The 25,247-nt window shown below is 44.8% G+C and overlaps 1 protein-coding gene across 10 annotated transcripts in view; it reads right to left on the reverse strand.

Moving 5' to 3' along the window:
* Positions 1-1,693: 1,693 nt before the first annotated feature.
* cbfa2t3 (CBFA2/RUNX1 partner transcriptional co-repressor 3) overlaps positions 1,694-25,247 on the reverse strand; it is a 44,207-nt gene continuing 20,653 nt past the window's right edge. For 3 of the 10 annotated variants that reach the window (XM_037095789.1, XM_037095797.1, XM_037095796.1), the window contains exons 2-12: positions 21,646-21,801; positions 18,695-18,936; positions 18,257-18,346; positions 17,372-17,553; positions 14,194-14,477; positions 12,932-13,017; positions 11,614-11,902; positions 11,108-11,176; positions 10,359-10,412; positions 8,506-8,696; positions 1,694-8,019 (exon numbers count right to left, since the gene is read on the reverse strand). In XM_037095789.1, coding sequence (XP_036951684.1) covers positions 7,630-8,019; positions 8,506-8,696; positions 10,359-10,412; positions 11,108-11,176; positions 11,614-11,902; positions 12,932-13,017; positions 14,194-14,477; positions 17,372-17,553; positions 18,257-18,346; positions 18,695-18,936; positions 21,646-21,801 — 2,033 coding nt within the window. In that variant the 3' untranslated portion in view covers positions 1,694-7,629. The remainder of the gene's footprint in view (positions 8,020-8,505; positions 8,697-10,358; positions 10,413-11,107; positions 11,177-11,613; positions 11,903-12,931; positions 13,018-14,193; positions 14,478-17,371; positions 17,554-18,256; positions 18,347-18,694; positions 18,937-21,645; positions 21,802-25,247) is intronic. The other 7 variants (XM_037095790.1, XM_037095794.1, XM_037095791.1 and 4 more) reach the window with 7 other exon arrangements.

A 25,247-nucleotide genomic window follows, 5' to 3' on the forward strand; every position in this document is an offset into this window, starting at 1 on the left:
TTTTGCAGTAATCCTCAGAACCTTTTTACTAACTTCTTCTTATCTCCCTAAAGGTGATTCAAGATTTATTTACTGTCACTCTGGTTTTACAGATACACTCATGGGAAACTCTTATGCTCAGAGATTTCATGTGATAGTGGCAGTGAGACCACACTACTTAGTTTTGAGAGAGACATTTTAACAGATGAGGAACTTAGAGGGATTTATAGATTTTCAAGACCAAATAAACTGAATAAACAAACTGTCCCCAGAGGACAACACAGTATCATACTGTTTCACTTTGTTTATATTAGCAGCACCAGTTAACTTGCTCACATCAAACAATGTCAGTTGACCTATATATGAGAATATATAAAATTACTACATCTAAGTTTAACGTTATTGCCTTATTACTTCTGTAAATATTTGCTGAAGGAAAATCAGGTGATGTTTTGTAGTCATCAAAACATTTCTGGAGCTTCACAGCAAATCAGAGTTTTCCTTAACAACCTAAGTAGATGGGCACATTTTTTTAAATGTAAAAAAAAAGAAAAAAACACAGAGCGCAACATAAAATGGCTCTTTACAGCTCGTCCAGCGTACTCAAGCCCACAGATCATTTTGAAGTTGTTCAAAACAAAACGCTGCAACACCGCTTTGCTGTGGATCTCCTGAAATGTTTTGAAGGTCACGGAACTATCACCCAACTTTCGGCATGAGGGTGAGATAAATGACTTCACATCAGACATTTTGATTTGTTATAGCAGGAAAAGCACAGTTGTGTCAGTAAGACATGACAGTGACCCAACGTGAGTAATGACAGGATCCCGTCATTAACGATTTATCTATGTTCTCCTACTGCAACTAATCAAAAGTCTGTTCAGTGTCTACACCACCTTCATGTATTCTAAATATGAAAAAGACTGCAGTTGGTTCTGGTTTTATGTGTTAAAATAGTCAGATGAACAAGGCCCAACATGTACAGGTCCTAAACAAATCTCATGTGGGGAGAAGTACAGTTATTGCAGGTTTGACCAGAAGAATAAAAAAAAAAAAACTTTAAAAAAGAGGACATGGGAAAGGTTTCCACTTTTATTTCTACTGAAGTAACTTTCAGGTTGAAAGAATCACAGTATTCTGTCCGACGGTACCAGCTGTTCTAAGTCTTTAGTGAAGCTTGTTTAAACCCAGAACAGTTTCATGGCTGCACCGCTGCATCGACTTGAAACATCCTCAAAGTTTTGTGCAAATTTTGGATGGACATGTTTTATCAGTGGAGACTCTATAATTTAACAGTCTGTGGGTATAAACAGAGTTCTACTGCACAGCACAAGCTGATACTGATCGGCTCATCAGCAGCTCATACTGAAGAGGATGATGAACCTGGTGCAAGAGTTCAATAGGTATAAATAGAGAAAATGCCATTTTTAATTGACTTAGTTGACTTGAACAAGAACAACACAATTTGTGTGAACATGTGTCCCTATAAGATGTGAGCTTAATAATGAATTGTTGAATAATGGTTTGTTAAGTGTATGGAATAGTTGGAATATTTTTTTTTTCTTTATCTACTATCATATTCATGTAGACATGAGGGAACGCAACCGCATGACTCCTGAAGCTTACACATTAACATTGATCGTATAACAATGTGTAATTTCCCTCTTCTGTTGATGTTGTCTCAGCATGTAAGGAAGAAAAGCATCGCGAGTGATGAATATTTCATTTCATGTTTTAATTACACAGTTACATTGTTCAACACAGACAATAACCTGAATTAGAATGTTTTACAGCTTCACACATCCAACAGAGCGAACAGTTAAAGAGCGGTATTAGCAACAGGGAGGAAAGCATGCAAGAAATAAATACAAATCAGAATTTAATTCTTCTGGCACAGTTAACTTCATCTAAAAACGGCAACAGGACCTTTTGAGGAGGGAAACAAAAAGAAAAGGAGAAAGATCTTCAAAGCGCCAACCTTTCCTACAGAAACATGTTTTTTTCTGTAATAATGTATTGCACAATACAGTATAGAATGCTTCCCTACACATATAAAACCATAAACCTTTTTTTTTTTTTTTTCAATTCATGTAAAGGTAAAAACAGGACCATCCTGAGCCATGGCTTTTGGGAAAACAAGTGCTATATCCACTGTTTGCCTCTTTAGCTTTCTACTGTAGCTATTCATCAGTGCCTGTTTCACAGGAGGGACATGTCACCATCACATCAGATGAGCCTTGAAACTTCATTGGTAGAGTTATTGGTTGGGGTAAGGGGGAGACAAATGCCAACCTGCTAATATTTGTCTTTTCTAAACATGCGTTTTGCCCATATCATGTACATCGTTAAACAAATAGAAAAGTGGCTGATGTGAAGTGTTCAGGGACCCTCGGATGGTATTCACAACAACAGAGCCCTTGTGCGTTTGCCATCGGAGAAAAACAGATGACACCTCGGCACGGATCTCATCTGTTCCATGACTTCATGATGCTGACCACCCAGCTGACCAGAACATCTGATCTGATCTTTTCTCCCCTGTCGAATCAGGAGGAGAGCGGACAGTTTGCTCTTTCCTCCAAAGCTCCGATCTTTGCAGGACGGCAGCCTCGTGTGAAGTTCTCCAACGCCGGGATGTAACACAGAAACCAAAAGAAAAAGAAATCTGAAGAAGGAAGTTGTAGCTTTTGGTTGCATTTTGGTCATTTGTAACAGGTCTGTGGGGTTTGGCTTTGTTTAGTTAAATGAAGGCTTACTTGCAGACGAGGAGGTGCGCGCAAAGCACTTAAGAGTTGAATGGAACTGTCATTACATCGTCGCGCGGATGCAAATATTGTATGCAAACGCTGTGTTTTACTGCACAAAAGCTGTTGCTACATATTGTGAATCGATCTGCCACTATAGATGTTTCATTAAAGCTCTGAAGGTTTCAAGTAGTTTGTACAGAGACAAAAGAAAAATACTTCTTTTCTTACAAAAACACACACACATATCAGCATTCACCCGCAAACACACACCCACCATGTATTCATCTTATCTCTGCAAGGCTTTGTAACTGTAAGAACACGCAATCAGTAGATTTTTTCCAAAGGAGACGCTTCCATTTTTTTTTTTTCACACAGAAGCACTATTCAATATGTAGACAACAAGCGCTTTGATTGCTTGAATATGACTTCTACACATTTGAAAAGTTTCATTGAGTGTGCTCGTCACTCTTGTGCCCTGATTGTGTGTATTTCAGACACTTTGGTTAACCGGTGTAGTGGAGCTCCAACCTTTTTATTTCTGGTCTGTAAAAACACACTGTGTCAAAGCCTACTATGGCGATGCAGGAGTACTTTGGTCTGTGCTTTTATTGGTTTTGGACAATAAATGGCATGTCATGGTTGATTCTGTGTTCAGCTGTGTGTGTGTGTGTGTGTGTGTGTGTGCCTGTTCCTTAGTCTCAGCAGTATCAGTTTGGTTAGATGTGATCAAAAAGTTGAGGTCTGGCAAGAATAAATCTTCTACATCACGAGTAATGGCAATTCCTTTCAACGCTTCAGTTTTGTTTTCATACACCTTCGCTTTTGAATGCGCGCTTCCGTGTCTGCTGTCAGCCCAGCTTTTTCAAAGTCCAGGTCAACCTCTCCTGGTGGTTAGCTGTATGGTCACAGGAGGTAGCTAGTGTGAGGGGGGGTTGGGGGGGGTTATGAAGAGTGGTCTGTGGTAGTAGAAGTGGAGGAATTAGACATCGGAGTGGAAAAAGGACACAAATAGGCTGAGGTCAATACCAAATCATGGTCATTATGACACATACACAGATGCTACACACAGATTCAGGGGTACCTTGTAGCTTATCCCATTTGAGTTACAGTCCAAAAAGAAAAAAATCACTTTATGCATCTGGCAATGAATGAAAGGCAGTTACCTATTTTTTTTTTTTTTTTCAAAGTTTGGTCCAAGTGTGTGTGAGGCCAATCATGGAGAGTTTACAATGATCAATGTAACATTTGTGTGAATGTGGCTGCTACAAGCCCTCTGTTGCTTTAAAGGACAAGTTCACCACAGCAAGTCAGGGTTGCAGCGTTTTCCTAAACAACTGAAGTAGACGGGAACTTGTTTTTAAAAACATAAAATGGCTCCATAGAGCTTTTCTGACATAATCCTAGTCTCAGGAAGCCCCGATATATAAAACATTTCCTTGAGAAGACTTTTTACACCCTTGATACGTGGTCCAGTTTGTACGCTCACTTCAGACAGTGTGTGTTTTTTTCACTTCACTAGCAAGATTTCAACTAGAAAAGGGTGTGATAACTTTTATTTCAAATCACTTTTTTGTGGCCTCCAGAGACTTGAATTTTGCGTTTGGAGCCATTTTATGCTTTCTTTTGGTTGTTTTGTATTATTTAAAACAAGTCCCCATCTACTGCAGCGTTGTTTTGTACAATGAGAGACCATGCCAGACTTCTCACTGGCAAAGGGCTGACAAGATAATGTTTGAGTTTTTATCTATGCGGCAACTTATCCTTTAAGCAGAGGCCTTGAGGATGTTTAACACACATTCAGAGGCAAGAGGCAATCATTTTGCTGGAGCATGTGGTAAGGGCTGAAAAAAGAAGAAAAAAGAGAGAGAGAAACATTTCAGAGAATATTGGGTATCAAAATTAGCTTTGAGGTTTACTGTAGCTTAATACTGGTAAATCACTTAATCCTACAGTAACGGTGAGTCCTGCACCTTGGGGCAAACAAACACTCCTAACCACACACACACACACACACACACACACACACACACACACACACACACACACACACACACACACACACACACACACACACACACACAGGTGGGACCAAGCAGACCAAGAGAGATGGTCACTAAAGTGGCATCTGAGTGGAAAGGATGATGACATGACATATCAAGTTGGACTAAATTTGGTGTCAAGGAACTGAATTTGAAACCACCACTTTTCCCTCTTTGACAATTACTACTGTAAAATATTTGGACAATATTTTTTCGTCACCACACATCCTCGAGTCCCCTCCTGCAGGATGTTAACGCACCCCGGGTCGAATAAAGCACATGACAATGGCATCACCGAGGCCAAACTATGCTACCTCATACAAATGAAGAAGGTCAAACGGAGAAAAATCAGTCAGGAAAAAATTCTCTGGAAATCTCGCGGTGTCCATCCACCCTCCATCTGAATTTCATCCACACTCAGCTACATGCATCGGGCGCCCGCGTGGAGCCGCTTCACCCCTGTTACCGACAGTCTCCTCCATTCAGGGTCACATGACACTTTGATTTGAGTGAAAATTGTTAAACTTGTATGAGAGGGAAAAAAAAAGATAATTTGAGTAAAACAAATGAACTGTGAGAAAATCATATTCTGGACATTAATCTTTAAAGGTTTCTGTTATTTGGCAAACACATTTTTGGACCTCTTTAAATACTATGTACATTCACATTAAGTTACTGATGTTACTTTAAATATATTTATATGTATCTATATTATATGACACCCTATGGGCAGTTGCTGAGGTTCCATTCAGTAGCTGAATTCTCTTCATATTGCACCTCCGTCCTCTCACTGTCTTACAATGCGAGCAATACAAAATATTCTACAAGAGGGGTTTTCTTCTCATTAATATAGATACAACAAATCAAACAAGAAGTAAAATGAGGGGCTTCCTCTCGAGTGTCCTTGCTCTGACTTCACTGCTCAGCCCGAACTTAAAGGAGGAAACAAACAAAAAAAACAAAAAAAAACAAAAAAAAACAAACAAAACAAAGTCCGTCTTTCTGGATATACACAAGGGCAGCACATATGGACATCAGCGACAAGAGACATTATTGAAATCTGAAAAGAGGAACAATATCTACAAGCAGGTTTTTGAAGTCTTCCCACGTGACTGCTGTCCAAAAGCAGGCTGGGGTTCAGGGGGCAGACTTGAGTCAAGCAGTCGGGGGTGGGGGGGGAGGGGGAGTGTGGGAGGGAGGTGTGGGGTGAGGGGAGGTAGAAAGAGAGAGGAGAACCAAGTCTACACCACCCTTCGCGAGGCTCCTTCATCTGTTCGTCATGCTTTGGAAAAGGAGGGAGTGAATGTAAAGGTAACAGCAACTCCTTGAAATATCTCCTTGTTGCGGAGCATTTAAAAAAAAAAAAAAAAAAAGGACTTGGGAACAATCTTCCCATGCGTCTCTGCAGTATGTTTCTCGGACAATGTTTTCAAGCTTCTTTTTGAGGTTTTTTGGCAGCTCCGTTGCCATGTGTGTATCTTCATCTCCTTCGAGGCTGTGTAGCTTTTCCCTTTTCCCTTTTTTTTTCTTTTTCTCTCTCTGTCCGCTCACAAAAACAAACAAAAAAAAAAAAAATCACACTGTGGCAGGGTTTCCATCCGTTTCATTTAAGTCTCTCTCAAGTTCACAGCATTGTCCATATTATTCACGAGTCTGGGCCATCACTGAGGAGTCGCTGTAGGTTTTTTTTTTTGTCCAGACTGCAGGAGGGGGGGCTGCAGATCGAAGCAGGTCACAGTTTCGTTTCGTTTTGTTTCTTTAAAATGTCCGACTGTCTCTGGGTCCCTTTTCTGCAGCCGTCCCCACAGCCTGGTCCTCTCAGGGCTGGCTTATCTGCTGAGGAGGTGATGTTGCTTTGCGTTTGGTTATAAGATGAGTGCTTCTCCTTATCGCTTATTTACTCACTTTGGCAGTGTAATACAAAGGTTTGGATCATGTTATTTTTCATCTTTGAATTCATTTGGGTTCACAATGGTGCAGAGAGGTGAGTCCGGCGTAGATTTTCTTGGCTCGCTAGCAAGGTAGTTAGCAGTTTAAAATTAATTTATTTTTCATATCCTTATCATCATCGTCAGCATCATCACTATTATTCTTTATTTAGAATATTTGGACTTCTTCATTTTCCCTTAAAGCCAAAAAAGAAACATTTAATAAATACTAAGCTGTGTTTCTGAAGAATTAATCGCGTTTCCCCTTCCCTCATCCATTTGAAAGGAAAAAAAAAAAAAAAGGTAATATTTTCCTTTCCTGTCTCCGTGAGGATACTGTGGAGTAAGTGCCACATCAGCGAACTGTTTGGACCGGTAGTGCACATGTCAGGGCTGGGTGCTGTTCTCTCATTGGTGCTAAATTAAAGGGAAATCCAATCCAAGTGCTAATCGTCCTAGTCATCCCCTCATCAACGATGCCTTACTGCAGCCCTTGTCTTGCGTCCTTACGTGGACAGTATTCGTCGTGCTCAATGTTACTGAGGCTGTATGTTAATCACACCTTCAAGTCAAAGCTCATGTTTTTTTCAGCAAAACACATCTGATATGTTTCTGTGACTGAACACAGAGAAAGGAGACACTTTTCATGCTTTCCACTACACTCAACCCCGAGCTGGAATTTTTGTTTTTTGTGGTTGATAAAGAGACATAGACAGAAATAAACATTTTTTCTGTTGTTGGGGCGTGGATGGTGACAAGATAAAACAAGTCGTCAGGTAGTGAGAAGATTTTCAGAAGAGCTCAGGATAAGGGGGAAATAAGGACTGAAGGAGGGCAAGAAGAAAGGGAGCAGTATGCGGCGGAGATTCCTCAGTTTGGTTTTGTGTGGCAAGTGGGCACTATCGCATCAGTATGCAGGGAGGGGACGAGGGTCGGACGTCAGCGGGAGGTGGCGTCGAGTAGGGCGGGGGTAGCTGGAGTTGTGGAGCGAGAGGCACTGCTGGAACTGCTCTCCTTGGGGCTGGCTGAGACACTTCCACTGCCGCTGCCAGCCCCTCCCGCGATACTGCTCTGGCCCACCAGGGACAGGGGTCCTGGTGGAGTGCTCTCCGGGTGGGTGGGGGGTGCACTCGATGCCGCGGAGTTGGAAGAGGGGGTGCCTAGGGGGACGCTGCTGCCCCCGGGCAGCCCCTGCAGGCCCTGACCACAGACGTGGTGGTGCTTCTCCCAGTCTTTGTGTTGGCAGAAGGAGCCGCAGTAGCGAGCCGTGTTGCAGCCGCTGCACGTCTCACTGGCTTTCCTCCCGCAATTCCAGCAGCTCTGGTGAGACAGTGGGGAGAGAGCGGGTTGATAAAAATAAGTTTCTTTCTTGTTCCAGCACATTTTCTCACATGAAAATCAAAGTCATTTCTACTGCTGATTTCATAGCAATTCAATTATCTGATTCTAAACGTTTCTCTTGTCCTAGGAATTTGATTGTAAGGCTTTGGGTCCTTGTTTAGAGCCACTGGTTTGTGTTACCAGCAGGTGGTGGTCAACTGCTCTGTAATGGCCTCAGCCTGCCACTTTGCTCCAGCCATCTGGGTATGTCTGCTTTTGTGTACCCAGACAACTGGACTGCTTCTGCAATAACCATGACAACATGCTGCAGCACCAAAACCAAGAGCCAGCCAGCTGTGCGGATTACACAACACAGGATGAGCTAGCGGGAACAAAATGAGGAGTGATGGATGGAGCAAAAGAGCATTGCAAAGATGGAGCCCAGAGAGTGAGCAAATGTGGTGAAATGCGGGACGAGGGGTCTGTGGTGCTCACTTCGCTGGAGTCCTCCTGCTGGTTGATGACTGTTAGTGCATCCTCAGAGGCTTGCCTCTTGGCCTCGGCCAGTGCCCTCTCCATCTTAGAGCGCTCGGCTGAAATCATCTCGTGGGCCTTCCTCTCAGCGTCCGACACCGCCTTCTGCAGCTCTGACATCGCCTGCCGCTTCACCTCATTGACGGCCTCCTCTGAGAGACAGAGAGAAAGAGAGAGAGAGAGGGAGAGAGGTGTTAGTGCTGGTGACCATCGTCCCACCCTGCCTGCTCCGTCATCCTTTATTGAGGCTCTTTAAGTTGCCATCTTGTTGTATCTCAGCGAACAGATGTACATCATCCAAGATTTAAAACTTTCTGCCAGAATAGGGAAACAGCCAGACTCCCATAATTAATTCAAACATGTCTGGCCACAATCATTTCCAGCGCTGACAACAGCAGATGTCTCCAAAGTTTTGTTCATCCAACATCATGGAATTCCCTGTTTGCATGATAGTCATCACGTCAGAAGAATCATTTTAATAGAAAATTGCGAGTTTACAGTGGAGGGTGAATTTCCCCCCCGCCGGCGAGCATGCATGTCTCCACTGCTGGGCTTCCTGTGATGTAGATTTTATCATGGGGCCTTTTGTTCTTCTAGCACAAGCACAAACTGTATGAGTGAGGAGGCTGTGTTTTTTCAACAGGCAGGTGTGCGGACTCCTTTCCAGATGGCAGTCGAAAATAGAAACTTCCCACAGTCCCTTCTCAGTGAGAGGCAGGAGTGATTACATTTTGCCATCTTTCATCATTGGCCTCGCGGTGCACAACAAATGTACAGTGTGTGATTTCTTGTAGGGTTTTATTTATAAATGTACACTACTGAGCAGTCAAATGCTAACGTAGTGCGTCGTGATCGCAAGATTAGAAGTCCTATAAAATGAGATTTTCTGCTGCCATCAGAAAAATTCACTGATTGTTTTCAAATGTAGACACACATATGCGCGCATTAAGACTCAAGTAACACACACACACACACAAAGGGGCCCTCCAGGTGTGTCAGGCCGACTGAGTGGGAGGTGAGAGCGACGCCGCTCTCTCTGCTGCTCCATATTTCCTTCAGTCTGTGTTTTTTTTTTTGAGGCGGAACTCATAAATAACTGTCACTTCTCCTCACCGCTCCACTCCACTTGTTTCAAACTACTGTGTGAAAAGATAGGCAGCCGGGGGGGGGGCATGGCTGTGTGTGCATTTATGTTTGTGTGAGCTTGATTCCAGTGCTCGTATGCTGAAAAAACTCGCTCACTTCTGTCAACATACAGTCACACTCAGGCACACGCCTCAGTGCCTCCACCTCATCCCGTCTCCACCTTTACCCTTCATTTCATTTGCACTCCTTTTCAACTTTCCCTCACACCCCTCTTCCCCCTCTTTCTCTTCTCTCCCTTGCAAACACTATCTGCATTATCCGAGCTTCTCAATTATCTGGCCTAATGCATGCACCACTAAGATTAGTTTGCAAATTTAATTAATTCTTATCAAGGAGACCGCATAGCAGATGCTGGGGCAATTAGCACTTAATGGAAAACACGGGGGCAGCAATATTAACGTTTTAATTCCGCAGGGATTTGGCAAGTCCCTGAGACGTGTTATTTCTGTCTGCTTTTTTCACACTTCAGATCTTATTTTTCAAAAGCACTGCAGTCTCTCAAGCCGAACCAGACCAGAGAGTACGTGTCTGGCTTTAATTAAAAGCGAGAGGGGACGCAGCTACATCAGGCGGACTGTACCTGGCTGGCTGCTGAGATAGAGGTGACACATGTACACACACACACGCACAGTAGAGGTGAGATGTTGTGAGTGAGATATGTTACTCACCCTGCCTGTTTTGGAGGTGCTTTAGTGCTGGGGAGAGCGGGATGCTTGTAGTACCTGTATGAAAAACAACTGCAATTAAAAGAGCTTTTTTTTTCTTTTTTTTTTCTCTCTGCTGGTGAAAATGCAGCACAGTATTTTTGCCGACAGCAGCAGCATCTTTACTCCGCAGGGTATTGGAGTATGACGGCAACCATAATAGTGCTGGGACTTGGGTGGAACAGGAGCTGAGCCAGACGTCTCCTGGGATGGGCTCTATCTAACATGCAGTGTACGGGGAGGGCCCATGCAAATGCAACGCTCCCACCCTAAAATAATTACATAACCAAAAAAAAAAAAAACCACCACCCTTTTTTTTTGGTCTTTATATCTTAATGTCTGTACAATCACTATGAAGTGAGGGGCATTAAAGCTTAATGGTGTGTTTCTTCGCACAATGGAGACCAGTTAATCTCCCGACCTGTGCTGTGCTGCTGCGGCCTGCCCTGGGCCAGGTGACTGCATTTTCACTGCAGCTTTAACTGCAGTGGCCTTTCATAGTGGTGACAGATGGAGGGAATTTAGCCCTAATGACACAGAAGGTCTCCAATCCTCTGGCCTGATGGACCTACGGCTGTAAGGCCTCTGATCTGGTAGCCAGGGTGAGGGCCCTGAAGACTGATGATGGTGATTGTGTGTGTGTGTGCGTTGTGAGTCTGTGTGGAGCTAGCCATGGAGACAATAGCGAAAAGGGGGGGATGCTCGGTTCTTACCGGCTTTCCTCCAGATTTCTTCGGGCAGGTATCCTGAGGGAGGCCTGTGTAAGAAGTCTCTGTGGATCTCTGAAACACACAAGCAGGCACACACTCAATTAGACACAGGGATAAAGTGTTGATCTGCTCAAACACACACCCATGTGTCTCCCAGTTTTATATGCATTGGCGCTAATGCAAACGACGTGTGTGGCGGCATCAGTAAATAAGCTTTCATTAAATCTTTCAACAATTTCTGCGAAGGAATAGGTGTGAATACAAATCTTAATTATGATCGAGCATGCTGGGAGCATAAGGGTGCAATCAGGTGGTTAAAGATGCAGGATGTTGCAGCTGGATTTGTATTGCCTCACAGTTTGAGCAAAAATGTGTAAATCTGTTGAAAAAATAGGACTTTTTGTGCCTAAATTGATATATTACGGCATTCCCAGCGTTTCAAATAAGCCCTACCTGGCTTGCTGTGAGTGTTTTGATTTGCCAAACATCCCCTGTGTGTGTTTGTCTACCTGTCTGTCTGCCTGTCTGCCTTTCAGCAGCCGAGGAAGTTCCTACGGGCAGTGCCTCGCTGCTGCTAGCTGTGTTGGAGGAGGAGTTGTGGTGAGGAGGAGGAGGAGGAGGAAGAGGAGGAGGAGGAAGGCAGTGCTGTCCGTTGCTCCCACCTTTTTTCATCTCCTCCACGTCGCTGTAGCGCCGGATCCAGTGATTCATCTCCTCCCGGTCGGCCTCCTGGCACCGGCGCAGCACCGTGAGAGAGCGGCGCGTCTTCTCCACCATGTCCATGATGCAGTTTAAGAGCTACAGTGGGACAGCAAGGAGAGGTTTGTCATTGCTTAATTTAAGTGAAGAGGTATTACCTACCTATTTTTCCATCACAAATCCATAAAAAATATATCTCTACAGGTCTTGAAACAAAACCCATTCATAAAGAGCGAGTTACCCATTTAAAAATGTATCTCGAAACGCAGATGTGTGTGTTTGCATGAGACAGTGTGTTTTGGTCTCGGACTATCTGTTCATGGGTTTCGTACTCGTCACTGAATTTCAATGTCTGAGAGCATCACAACAGCGATAATGTAACAGCTGGGCTGCTGATGAAAAAGTTGAGCCAATTCCTTCCACCCTTCTGCTCCGATCTCTGCCAGCTCAACAGATTTCCCCTCGTTTCTCTGCTCTCACCCCCATCGCTGTAAACGGTGTCACTTTTTTTTCCACACTGCCCCGTGTTTCCGCGCTAAACGAGTTTAGCATGTTTGACATTCAGTCCATATCGTTATTCCCATTCATCTTTCCCTCGCTGCCTCCTTTCCTCTTGTCCCCCTGCTCGCGCCCGCCCCCTCTGAGTTAGCTATATTTATTTCAGTGAAGTGTTTCTAATTTGGCACGGGTCCAGGCCTGGCCGGTTCTCTCCATGACTGCAGCTCTTGTCTCAGCTGCTCTCCCCAGCTGGAGCTGCTCTCTGCTGGGTCCTGAGCTCCATCTGGGCCCCAGTTTCTGTGTGTGCGTCTGTCTGTATGTTTGTGTGTGTGTGTGTGTGTGTGTGTGTAGTGTACATGATTTTGTCTTCATGGAGTTGGGTGCCGGGAAGCCAGATAGGTGTCTGTCTGTTGCTAAATCACCACACTGACACAGACCTCCTAAGGTCAGCTGTCCGTCAGCTGCTTACTCAGATGGGACGGAGGCTGTTCTGCCTGTCATCTGCTCATCATCCTTAGCACTAAAACAAACTCCTGCTCCCTGTTTTCTCTTTTGAACAGCTTTAGGATGTTGACGCATTGAAACAAAGAAGCGGTGGACATCAAACATGGCTACCGCGCCGATACGTACGTTATCAAGGTGCTTCCATTCCTCCGCCCACTCTCGATCTGTAAGACGGTGGTCAATCACCTCCTCCTGGCGGGCTCCATGCACTGCTAGAAGACAAACACATGGGTCTCTGTCAAATACTGTGTTTCTGATTCCAAGCAGCAGAATACTGCATCATTCCAGGATGGTTACTCAACACAATTTTGGACAAATTGGATGTTTAATGGAGGAAAATTTTAGTGACTTAGGTGACGTAAGGTCTTGTGTTGAGTGGGATGGATTTTTTCTTCTTTTCTTTTCTCTCGCATTATATGAATCATACTTTTGAAGTAGGCATTTCAAAATAAAGCACACTTGTCATAAAGATTACCTCAATTAAAAAAAGAAGAAAAGAAAAAATCTTGTAATAAGACTATCCAAACTAGATAGACTGATTATTCGCCGGACCCGTTATCGGAGCTGATATTAAGCATTTTACTAAGTAAAATCAGTATCAGTGTTTTTTGTGTCCGACTGCTGATAAAATAAATAAAAAATCCGCCACTTTGGCTCTGATGTAATCACTCCGTGGTCTTACACAAGGTCCAGCCTATAACACTATCTGATTGATTAGATTGAATAGTCTATCAACAGTGAATAATCTGAATCTGCAAAGTAACTACTAACTAACTGTATTAAACTGTACTGGAGTGGAAGTATAAAGTAGAAGAAAAGTACCTGAAGCACTACAGGACTAGAGTAAATTGTACATAGTTGCTGTATATTCCATCACTGCTCATTACAAATTCTAACACTATGATTTTGATTTCGACTGCAAAATAGATGTTCCAGATATTGTTTTTTGGTCTTTTTGATAACTAATAATTGACATCTATATCCCTAAACCAAATAATTAGTGAAAAAAAACTCTCAACGCTCTGGCTTTTTACACCATGTAGCCTCAAACCCACAAAGCAACTATGAATTCAGAGTTATCAAAGTTTAATTTCCAACAAAATAACTGGTGGCAGGCACTCGTGTGCCTATCAGTGAGACAGATTGTCTAAGAATTCATCTCTTTCCTTTTGGGAAAGCAGAAGGAAGGCATATATGGTTGCCACAGTTGTAGCGCATGGGCATGTATGGTTGTGGTCTTTATATAGACGCACTGCCACGAGGATTATCACACCGGACTGACAACTGGCTTTTGTTCTCAACATGCACCCCACTTTCATTTGCACAAGCCCACAGTGTTAACCACATTACTGTGGACTGTGTGGATTAATCGGACCCAGCTGTCCTACCTGTTGGTCGGTGCCTGTCCCGTGCGTCACGGTGCTCATTGTGTCTGTAAGCGTCCCTGTATTGGTGTGCCAGCGCCATGTCTTCTAAGCGATAGTGCTGGGGTCCCATTTGGGGGTTGGGTGGGTGGGGTAGTCCGTTGGGAGGGTGTGTTGGGATGCCGTTGGGAGGCGGATGGGCAGGAAGACCTGTGCTGGGGCTGAAACGTTGGCTGGGGCTGATGGTGCAGGGCCGCTTAGCCAGGTGCTCCGGATGCAACCCATCTCTGTCTGAGCTGTCTTTGGTCCTGTAGAGGAGGACAGGAGATAAGGGGTTAAAAGATGCCTGAATGTTACACAGAACTGAAATTAAAGCCACCACACAGTAGATAATGTCAGCAGAACATAACAGGATTAAATTCAAATAGGGACGGCGGCATTTTTGTAGCACTGGGAAGTGTGGGATGTGTGGTATATTATGATTGACAACAAAACAGAGATTTGTTGTACAACAGTGTTTATTTGCCAATATGGCTTTTTACAGCCAGCCAGCATCTCTTAAGCTCTGTTTCCACTACCACATTTACCATTATTCCACAAAGTTCCACCCAAGAATCAATTCTGCTTCTTCATTTGATATCTGGACCAATCAGAAATGTTTGTTTATGTTCTTATTTCCAACAAATCAGCAGCTTCCGGGCTCATTTCTCGCCTTACTTTTATTCAGAAACTGATTTTCTCTTCCAGAAAGAGAATTCACTTTTGTACGACCTTCTGCGTCTTCCTCTAGCTATTCCATCTACTGCCCTGCCAAGCCACAATGACAAATGTGAAAACCATAGAATGGCTTCGCCAGGCTAAATATGCAGTGCCAGGGTATTACTTCATAATTTGGGAAATAAATGCCCAAGCAAGGATCAGAATGCCCTTAAAGTCAGATCAAGAGGCAAAAAAAGGCAAGCCAGTGAAAACATAAGACATATAACCAGAAATGTGAGTTAAAGGTTAAGTTCACCTAAAAATAAAATTTGAGTGAAATGTTACAGTTCACAAAACATCTCAGGAGCTTCACAGCAGAACAGCATTGCATCATTCTCTTAAACAGCTGAAGTAGATGGGGATTTGTTTTAAAACATAAAAAAACAACTGAAAAAGACCCCCCAGAAAACATAAAATGGCTCCATAAAGCTTGTTCAGCGTAATCCAAGTCTCCTTTAAGCCCCGAGATCCCAAATGTATTTATTTACACCATTTTTAAGCTGAGGTCTTTACTGTGGCTGGGATCTCATGTCTTCGAGAGACTAGGAATACACCCCACAAGCTGTCCCCAGCTCCTTCAGTTGTTTAGGAGAGCGCTGCAACGCTGCTTTGCTCTGAAGCTCCAGAAATGTTTTGTGGACTACCTCTGACTTTCCATCAGCATTGCGCTTATTTTAAACAAATGACCACATAATCAAGAGAAAACGTTTGTCTTTCAGTGGGACTCTACAAGATCTAAAAGGAGCCGTGCAACCTTAGGGTGAAATCACAGTTTACAATAAGCTGTCATAACAATTTATTTGCAGTTTACAGCAACTAGCATTTTGGACTATACCTGTTTGAGGAAACAGAAACACAAGCTTGTTTTTCTTTAAAGTTCAACGACTCCCACATGCCGTATGCAAACACACACACTCACACACACACAAACACACACGGCTGAGAGCTGCTTGTTGTTCAGTTACAGTACGGCAGCGGCCCCCCTCAAAAGCTTTTGCACAGCTGTACGCCATATGTATCAGACAAAGCCAAGTCCAACTGTACACCCTGCGTCTCAAGCTCTTAATCTGAATATCCCTCAGCCCACTCTTAGATTGCAAGTATTTCTCCCCTCTCCCTCCCACCCCTGCTCTCGGGCTTAAGGGGCAATATGGGCTGGATGCTGTGTGTTTGGCAGATGTTTACCGACACTCGTTCGTGTCTGCGTACTTTCACTGAGTGTATATGTATGTGTGTGTGTGTGTGTGTGTGTTTATATGTGTGTGTGAGAGAGGCTGTGTTTTCAAGCCATCTGGACAGTTTAAATGGGAGTGTTGATATTAATCTCTTTAGCTGGATGGCAATAGCCATTCGGATGGAAATCACTCTTTATCATCCCGGGGATCAAAGGCGAATAAATGCAACGTGCCCCACTAAGATGATGTGTGTGTAAGTATGTGTGCGCTCAGACTTACCCATGTGTACTTGTACACATCCCTCGCTGTAGTATCGGACAAATCATGGGAACATCTGGCACGACGTAGGCCCTGCCCCAGTCTGAACCTGCCCCTCCCTCCCCTTCCCCCTCCCCCTCCATCGAGCCCGCCTGCAGTGCATAAGCCACAGGTCGGGAGGCGGAGGTGTGCGGATTACAGTGGGATTGCACGTTCGCCTCCAACCCCTAGTCCCACCACCTCCCCACACCGCGCTCAGGATGTGCTCAGTGTTACGGTCAGCACATCGCCATCTGGACACATCCCTGACATATGGACAGCTGCTGGGAGCCCGCGGGTCAGGCAGGCGGAGAGAGTGAGAGACAGAGAGAGAGAGAGAGAGAGAGAGAGAGAGAGAGAGAGAGAGAGTATGTGTGTGTGTGTGTGTGTGTGTGTGTGTGTGTGTGTGTGTGAGAGAGAGAGAGAGAGAGAGAGAGAGAGAGTGTATGTGTGTGTGTGTGCACGTGTGTGTGTGTGTGTGTGTGTGAGAAAGAGAGAGAGAGGTGAAGAAGAGATCAGACAGGAAGTAAATAAAGAAGGCAGAAAGAGGGGGAAGCAGAAAAGGAAATGCCAGCTAATTCTCTCCTGTGTCGTCTTCTTAGCCGAGTGAATGAAGCAGAGCGCCGGGGAGAAATGTGGGACAATTGGACTCCACAGCCCACTGTTGGTGTTTGGGTTGTGCTGAGGACATCTACTGTGCTTCACTGCCCTCTCTCTTTCTTTTCCTACCCCATGTTTATGTCACCCCTCCCTCCCTCTCTGACAGACAGCTGGCAGAGTTGGCCTGGCATCGGGGCAGTGCGGACTTCCGCCTCCCGCACAGAGGATTTATGGACTCCCCCCTGTCACTTGGCATTCTGAAATGCCCTGAAATAACTCATATATAACACTGGCTGTCCGGGAGTCTGCCAATGCACGCGAGCCTCTGAAGCCTGAGCATGTTTTTCTAGTGTTTAAAGTAGAGCTGCTACCTGTCAGGGGTCCTCCTCTTGCCGTGCTCGTTCATCTCCAGCATGATCTCGGAGGAGTCGAGGGGCGAGCTAGCGTTGGCGTCCAGGAGAAGCTGCTCGTGCTGGGCCAGATACTGAGCTGGAGTCTGCTTGGCCAGCCTGGCACAGTGGAGGAGCTCTCTCTGGAGCAGGGGCAGGTTTGCCTTCAGCGGGGAAATAACAAGGAAGACAGACATGTCTGGATTAGGAAGGAAATATGTTGTTGCAGGACGCTTGGATAAAGATTTATCGAGATGATGTAAATGCAGGGAAGTGTGCTAAGCGGACAAGAGTTAGAAACTCAGCGTGGAACAACAGATAGATGAGGTGAGAGTGAAATAACGCCAGATTAGGGCGAGACAAAAAAAAAGGAAGTGATAGATGAAGAGACAGGATGAGATAAGACAGGTCCCTTGACACCTTACTCTGCCATGTCTCTCTCTCTCTCCGGGGTGTGCTGATGTGTAAGTGTGTGTGCGTGTGTGTGTGTGTCAGCGCTGTCAAATAGCTCTCTCAGACCTGTCTGGTTGATATAACACAGCCATTGCTGCAATGTCCCAGATGTGGAGGATCATCGCACGCCAGGAGGTCTGACACACTCACACACCCATCCTTCAACGGACACGCACAAGCACGTCCCACTGTTTCACCGTGGTAATAGAAGTAAAGTATACACCTATAGGTTTCTGCTCAAGAGTAAGTTTCCCTCCCTGCCTCTGTGTGAATGCTCTCTGTGTGGAGGCAGGGAAAGGTGAAATATCTTCACACACAGTCCTGAAAAACTGGCCATCCGGACAGCAGCGGAAAAGCTCAACTGATGGCATCAGACTTGGTTTAACCGACATAAATCAGTGCACGAGTACTCACCTTGAGGAAGGGAATGACGAACGGCCTCAGAGGGAAGTTGGTGGCCTCATGAAGCTTTGAGTGAAACTCTTCGATGGTGAGAGTGGAGTTCTGCCCGAGGGAATGGACACGGGAGAAACAAACTTTCATCATACACTTTCTTTTACAGACCAGCAAAAGTCCCCCAATAAAATCACATTTTTTATCTTGTTCGCTCAAGGTCTGTATCTTTTGCGAGTGAGATAATGTGTTATGCCCACAAGTTGTTATCTTTCATGCACAAGATCCAAAAAAATATCAGCTTTCGAGCCTGTATTTAAAATGCACTGCAACACATCACTGTTAGTGACTGTATGCTTTTATCTAATAATAAGTCAGAGGACGGAGAAACTGCTGTATAGTAGCATTGTTGGAAAGATTAATCAAAAATACTTCCACATGAATATAATCAGAGCTTACCACCAGCCCCAGCACAAGGCTGCGGACTCTCTCTCCGATCTCAGGCGATATGTCGTTGCCAAACTGCTGCAGCGTGGTCAGGAAACGCTTCAGTTTGCAGAGTTGGCGGGCACCGCAAGCTGGCGGGAGCTGCTGGTTGGAAAGCGAGGCCGTCGAGGACATGGCTGGCCCATTACTGAAGCCGTTAGGAGTGGATGGAGCACCGTTCAGTGACGTGGGAGAGTGGCTGCTCCCGTTCAGCACTGCAGACACACAGACAGAAGGAAGAGACAACGTGAATAATTGGGTCAGTAGCAGTGAAGGGGCCCTGAGGGCATCTGAGAGATCTGGGGGGCATAAAGAGGGCAGAAGCTAATCGAGGCAAACAGCAAACATTAGACTCACGTCTAAAGTACATGATGCACGGAGTGACTTCATTTTCTGCCAGTTTGACTGCTACCGTCTGTGTGAGTGTGTGTGTGTGTGGGCGAGTGTGTGTGTGTGTGTGTGTGTGTGCGTGTGTGTGTGTGTGTGTGTGTGTGTTTGCAGTAACTTCAGCTGTCTCACAAGTGGTACCATCTGACCCCCTCCATCTCCATCTGTATCAGTCTACCCCACCCTGCTCCTCCTCACCCTCTCCCCCCCCACTCACTCACTCGCTCACTCACTAGGACACAACTATAAGAGGAACTTGTTAAAGAGGTGCCAAAAATAGTCCCGAGGCCTGTGTTACTTTTATTCCAATAGCAGGTGTGCGGCTAAATCCGGCCCTACACATGTCCACCAGCTGAAAGTAGATTTGCAGCTTTAAGGTTCAGAATAGACACAGCAGTCATACACATATATAATCACTGGCATATTCTTTGTAATGCAGGCGCAAACAAACACTCACACACACATTTGACCTTTCCCCTGGTTTTCACATTTCTATTTGACACAGAAATGCATGTAGAGTCTACGATTAAGTGCCAAGAAAATCCAATTATTTTGTGAAAAGCTCAACTAGTTTCCTGTCTCCTGACTCTCCTCAGTGTGCCATATTATTATACATATTCATGTGCATTTTTCCTTTGTTTGAGTGTCTAATGATGCAAAAAGTAACAATGTTGTCTCTCAGATTAAACATACAGCGGTCTTGTATGAAATGTATGTTACCTGTGTTTTTGCACAACAGCATATGCAAACTCCGAGCACGTCATATAATCTCATTACACCTTCAGCAACTTGATTTCAATCTGTACTTGCAGGTGAATGTTACATGTATAGGACTCTCCAGTGAACCACTGTGGACTAGAACACTTTACAGTACATTGTATTGTATCGAATTCATACCATTCTATTTCCTTTTTACTTGATTTTATTTATTTCATTTACATCGTCTTGCCTTATTCTCATTTCATTGGCATCAAGTGGTTTTAATTCTTTTGTAAAGCACTTTGTCACATTGTTAAGAAAAGCTCTGTATGAATAAAGTGTATTTTCTTATCATCATTAAATCACACAAAAAGCATTTAAGTTAAGTGTTACTTTGTACATGACCCCTTACAATGAAATTAGAATAAAAGTAGGTTATTTCAGTGGTTCCTCTCAGGCGCGCTTGTTTCTCGGACCTGAACACATACGGACTGACCCGCGTGATCCCAGCGGGCAGCACTTGTTTTCTGGTTTCAGAGAGCGAGAGAGAGGGAGAGGTGCAAGGAGAGAGCTACGCTGCTGACCGTCTGCCACAACAGGTGAAACAACATGGCCTGTCATTGCTATATAGGGAAGAAAGTAGTCTACACACACACTGCATCGCCACCCTGTCCACCACCGCCGCCGCCGCCGCCGCCCAGCCAGCTGGTAAACAACATAGACACACATACTGCCACAGCCGCACTTGCACATGCGCTCGGAGACACTTGTCCCACTAGCAAGGACACACCAAAAGACACACACACACACACACACACACACACACACATAGATGCTTGCAGGGGCACACACACCTGACACACAAGTGACTTCAACACTTGTTCTCCAGGACAGGGAAGAACCACATATTTGGAATTTCACTGCCTTTACACAAGCAGATAAAGTGTTAGTGACAGTTGGTCAAACAGGGACAAATGACAGCAGAGTTCATTGTAGATCGCTTCTGATGTGCTGCTCTATCCATTTGTTAGATTCATCATATATTGATGGTTGAAACATTTGATTTGAACAGTGTCTGAAAAATGGCCTGAAATTTAGATTTACTATTACTACACACTAAGTGTGCATTACAATTATAATTATCCTGTAAAATTATCTCTCTTGGTCATATTTTGTATAAAGTGAAATAAATATAGTGTATACTGTATATAGTGTTATGTATTATGAGAAACATTTTTAGCATTTATCTTTCTATTATTCTATTTTGTATTTGTATTTTGTCTAGCTTAATTTTTTTCTTATATCACTCAATCACTACTGTAAGCTGCTGTAACAAGGGAATTTCCCAGTGAAAGGACAATAGTCTTAGCTTATCAGCCAAATGGTAAAGTTTTATATATTTTTGGGGCATTTCTGCCTTAATTTGATGGAGGAGTGACAGGAGACAACAACAACAAAGGTCCCCAACTGTGGACATTGTATTTACGGTAAATGATACACACCCTAACCTCTGGGACACTGGTTGCCCCAATTAAGCACAGTTTAAACCTGGATGCCAAGAGGCATTTGACCTACAGATTACCATATATGCTTAGATAAATGTCAGTGGTGTAGAGAAGCATTCTGGGTACTGTGTGCTTACTGTGAAGTGACGAGTTAGAGCTGTTCCAGTCACCACACCTACCAGATCAATGTTTTTGTATCACACCTGCCTCTTCAATCATCTTCAAGTCAAAGAAAACACACATCTCACAGCAGCTAAACTGCATCATGTTCACTGTACAGAGTTGAGGTGTCATTCATCTTAGAGAATAGTGAAAAGTAGAGAGGGTCCTTACTTGTTTTACTGGTAGTAGGGGTATATGAAGCGTTGCGATTGGTTGCTTGGCTGACAGCCGGGGGTGGAGGAGGCATGGTGGGTGGGGTGGACCTGGGCTGGGTTTTCACATCCGCAGGTGAATCTGGCATTGTTCCAACCTTCTGCACTCTGCTACCTGCGACATGAAAGGAGGAAAGCGAGGGAGAAAACAGTCATCAAGGAGGGCTCCAGTATGGAAAAAAAAAAAAAAAAAAAATTCAAAGTGGAGACAGCTGGTTAAGGAGGAGAGCACTGACATTTTCACCTGGGAACCATCGATTGTTTCCTGAAACCAAAAGCCCCATAAAAAGAACCAAAACAAATCAATGCGGGGAGTGGAAATGAATCCAAACTTGTATTGTGTCTCTCTTGTTGGAGATTCGTGGGCCTGGGAGACATACAGTAACACCTGCTCACTCGCTCAGCTGCTGCTGACTTGGAGCCCCCCCCTCCTCTCTCTCTCCTTCACACACACACACACACACACACAGCACGCACCATGTAGCTCTGACATCCCAATCAGTGCCCCTCCACTGTAACCTCCAACCTGCCAGACGCACATACATACACACACGTACTCGCGGGCACACACACTCCTCCTCCCCTGTCCCCTCTCGCCTCTCGCCCCCTAGTTCAGACAGCCGGCTTGACAGCCAGTGACAAGTGCAGCTGGATCTGCTGCTGTCCATCACTGTGGACTGGCTTTCAGCAGAGCTCCGTCCTGCTACCAGGAGCTCCACTGTCCTCTGCCAGACAGCCTGCCAGTACCAAACAAGGCAAGGCAAGGCCAGGCTGTGTGGCGTGAAGGGGATGGATGGTACAGCAAGGGACACGAGAAGAATGACATGACACGGGGCGCACAAGCAAGTGTGAAGCACTGCTGCCTCACATTCTGCATTTTTATACACACAATGTGTCTATGACGTTATTTATCAGCGAGCCGGGGGTGTTCTTTTCTGTCTGTGTCCGTCTGCAGCTGCTGGAACAAGATCTTTCTGTAACGTAAACCTGAGCTGAGAGGTGTGATGACTTTCACAGGCTGTGAGCTGATAGCTTTGGAGTATGTGTACATGTGTGTAACTGGCTGAAAGAATGATAAATGTGCAGTGAAAAACAATGTAATCAGTATGCTACACGGTTTATATACTATTAGATATGTGTATCTTTTTACACTAGCACTACACATCACTACAAGTGGAGTAAACATGTGCATTCATAATGGAAGAGTGGGGAGAGAGGGCCTTGTTCTGTGCCTAAATCAGACATCAACAGCATTGCAAACTTTGAAGGCATTCCTTAATTCTCAAAAACTCTTCTCTCTGTCTTTTTCTCGCTGTTAGCTGACTCTTGATGCATTACAAGAGAACAGGAGAAAGAAATAAACTCTGTCTAACCCTCTCAAACATGGAACCCGAACAGCAACCAATCAAAAGTGTTATTTAACATCCTCATATGACCCGCCTGACCCGGCTTTATACACAAGAAGCAATTTAAAGTGGACTCTAGGAAATTGTGAGGAGAATTTTCTCACAACTTTTTATGACATTTTATGGACTAACCTAGCAATTGATCAGTAAAGGAATAATGTAAGCAGTCATCAGTTGCAGCCCTACTGAAAATGTTGTTAAATAATGACCTTTCCTCGTGAACCAACTACAAATCCAATGTTTTCCTCCATAAAACTCCTGCCTCAGTCAGCGTTAGCCTATTTCCGAGAGCACATGTAGACGCGCTCAACAGCTGGTGTCTGTATTTAAAGAGCACCACTCTGAAGCTGAACGAGGGCCATTGACACAGTGATCCTCAAGAACACGAGGGGCACTCCGCTGTTTGCCTCAATGCAAGACGCTCTGAACATAAACACACAAGGAGGGGGGTGGGGGGGGGCTGGTATAAATAGATGCAGCCATTCTCTTCTGAAGAATCCTAAACACACAAACAAGCTCGTAGTCGGTGCTGCTGATTTGGCGAGCTGCTTCCTGCGGCGAGGATTTTGTTTCAGCAAATTTCTCTTTGATCAAATTTAGTGTGCCACTGTATGCAGTGACTAATATGGGGCTTACAGTACAGCACATATACAGTTAACAGTCTTGCTGGTGCTGCTCTAAATGTTGCCATTTTTCCATGTATTGATGAATTGATGGTCTGAAGATGCACTCACATTAACAAGAGCTGGACATGTGGCGAGGAGAGGAGAGGAGAGGAGAGGAGAGGAGAGGAGAGGAGAGGAGAGGAGAGGAGAGGAGAGGAGGATAAGGGGACCATCCAGTCTGTTTGTCTGCTCCCACCGTGGGATTATAGACAGCTGTTTAATCTGACCAGCTACAGGGACAAGGCACACACAAACGCGCCACGCTCTGGATTTCACTTTTAATACATTAGGAAGTCTGCTAGGTCTGCCACCCCATCTGCTGCCATTTGTGCTCCCATTGTGCTTTGTGCTGGGGAGGACGAAACACTCAGAGCGAGAAGTGAAGGAGCAGAGAGAGATCAGTGTACCAGGTTAAACAGACCTGTGGTTGTAAGGTCCATGCTCGCACTCCTGTCTGCATTGCTGCGCAGGTTTTTATGTGGCTCTCTGATATGGAGCCACTTTGTGATCAATACAGCTGAGAATAGATCCACTCAGGAGATACGCTGCTGTCTGTCACAAAGCCTGACTGCTGAACGTCGTGTGGAAAACAAAACAATAAGATGCAGTCATTACCTACCTCTCTGCCACTGTGTCTGTGTCTGCCTCTGTTTCTCCAACTCTCTGAACAGCTGTATGTCTGCACATTTGACGTAACTGGGGCTAAAAGATTGCTCACCAAAGAAACAGTCTGCAGTCTGAGTTCTAAAAATGTTCTCTGTCTTTGACTCTCCCCTTGTGCCATGATGAAACAAGATGAAAAACAATTCAGTGCGAGGCACACAAAACCACGGATCATGTACTGTACAGCTGCACACACAGAGTGCACGCGCCATTCTGGGGTCTCATTACAGATTTAAGAACATATGCCTTCACTAAAGCCCTTAAAAACAAACACACATACACAAATTTATAGTATCATATAATGAAAGGCCATTAGAGGGCCATTCAGATGCATTTGGGTCTGTGCATTGAACATGTGCATTACTGTGTGTGTGTGTGTGTGTGTGTGTGTGTGTGTGTGTGTGTGTGTGTGTGTGTGTGTGTGTGTGTGTGTGTGTGTGTGTGTGTGTGCGTGTGGGCATGTGTGATGTGTGTGCATGTGTGTGATCGTGCTTCCACTGGAAATACAGCTGCAGCTTATTAGCTTTAGCTAACCGCTGCAGAACAGTCCCCTTAAATCCCTCCTGTCTATTCAATCTCTCATACTCCACAGAGACTCTCGTCAGTGACCACATAGCCCTAAAACTCTCCCTCTGTCTCTCGCTCCTTACATCCCTCCCTCCCTCCCTCCCTGCCTCCCTCCCTCCCACTGTAATTCCCCCAGTCTCCAGGAATGCTGTTGTTTTTAATTTCTCCCAGCTGCTCTGGCTGGCTGCCCGGCCGCCTGCCTTCCCACATCTGTTCCCTATCAGGCCGCTGAGGAGTCCACACAAACAGAGCCTGAGCCC

The sequence above is a fragment of the Acanthopagrus latus genome, chromosome 4 (assembly GCF_904848185.1).
Source record: "Acanthopagrus latus isolate v.2019 chromosome 4, fAcaLat1.1, whole genome shotgun sequence".
In the NCBI taxonomy this organism is placed as follows: Eukaryota; Metazoa; Chordata; class Actinopteri; order Spariformes; family Sparidae; genus Acanthopagrus; species Acanthopagrus latus.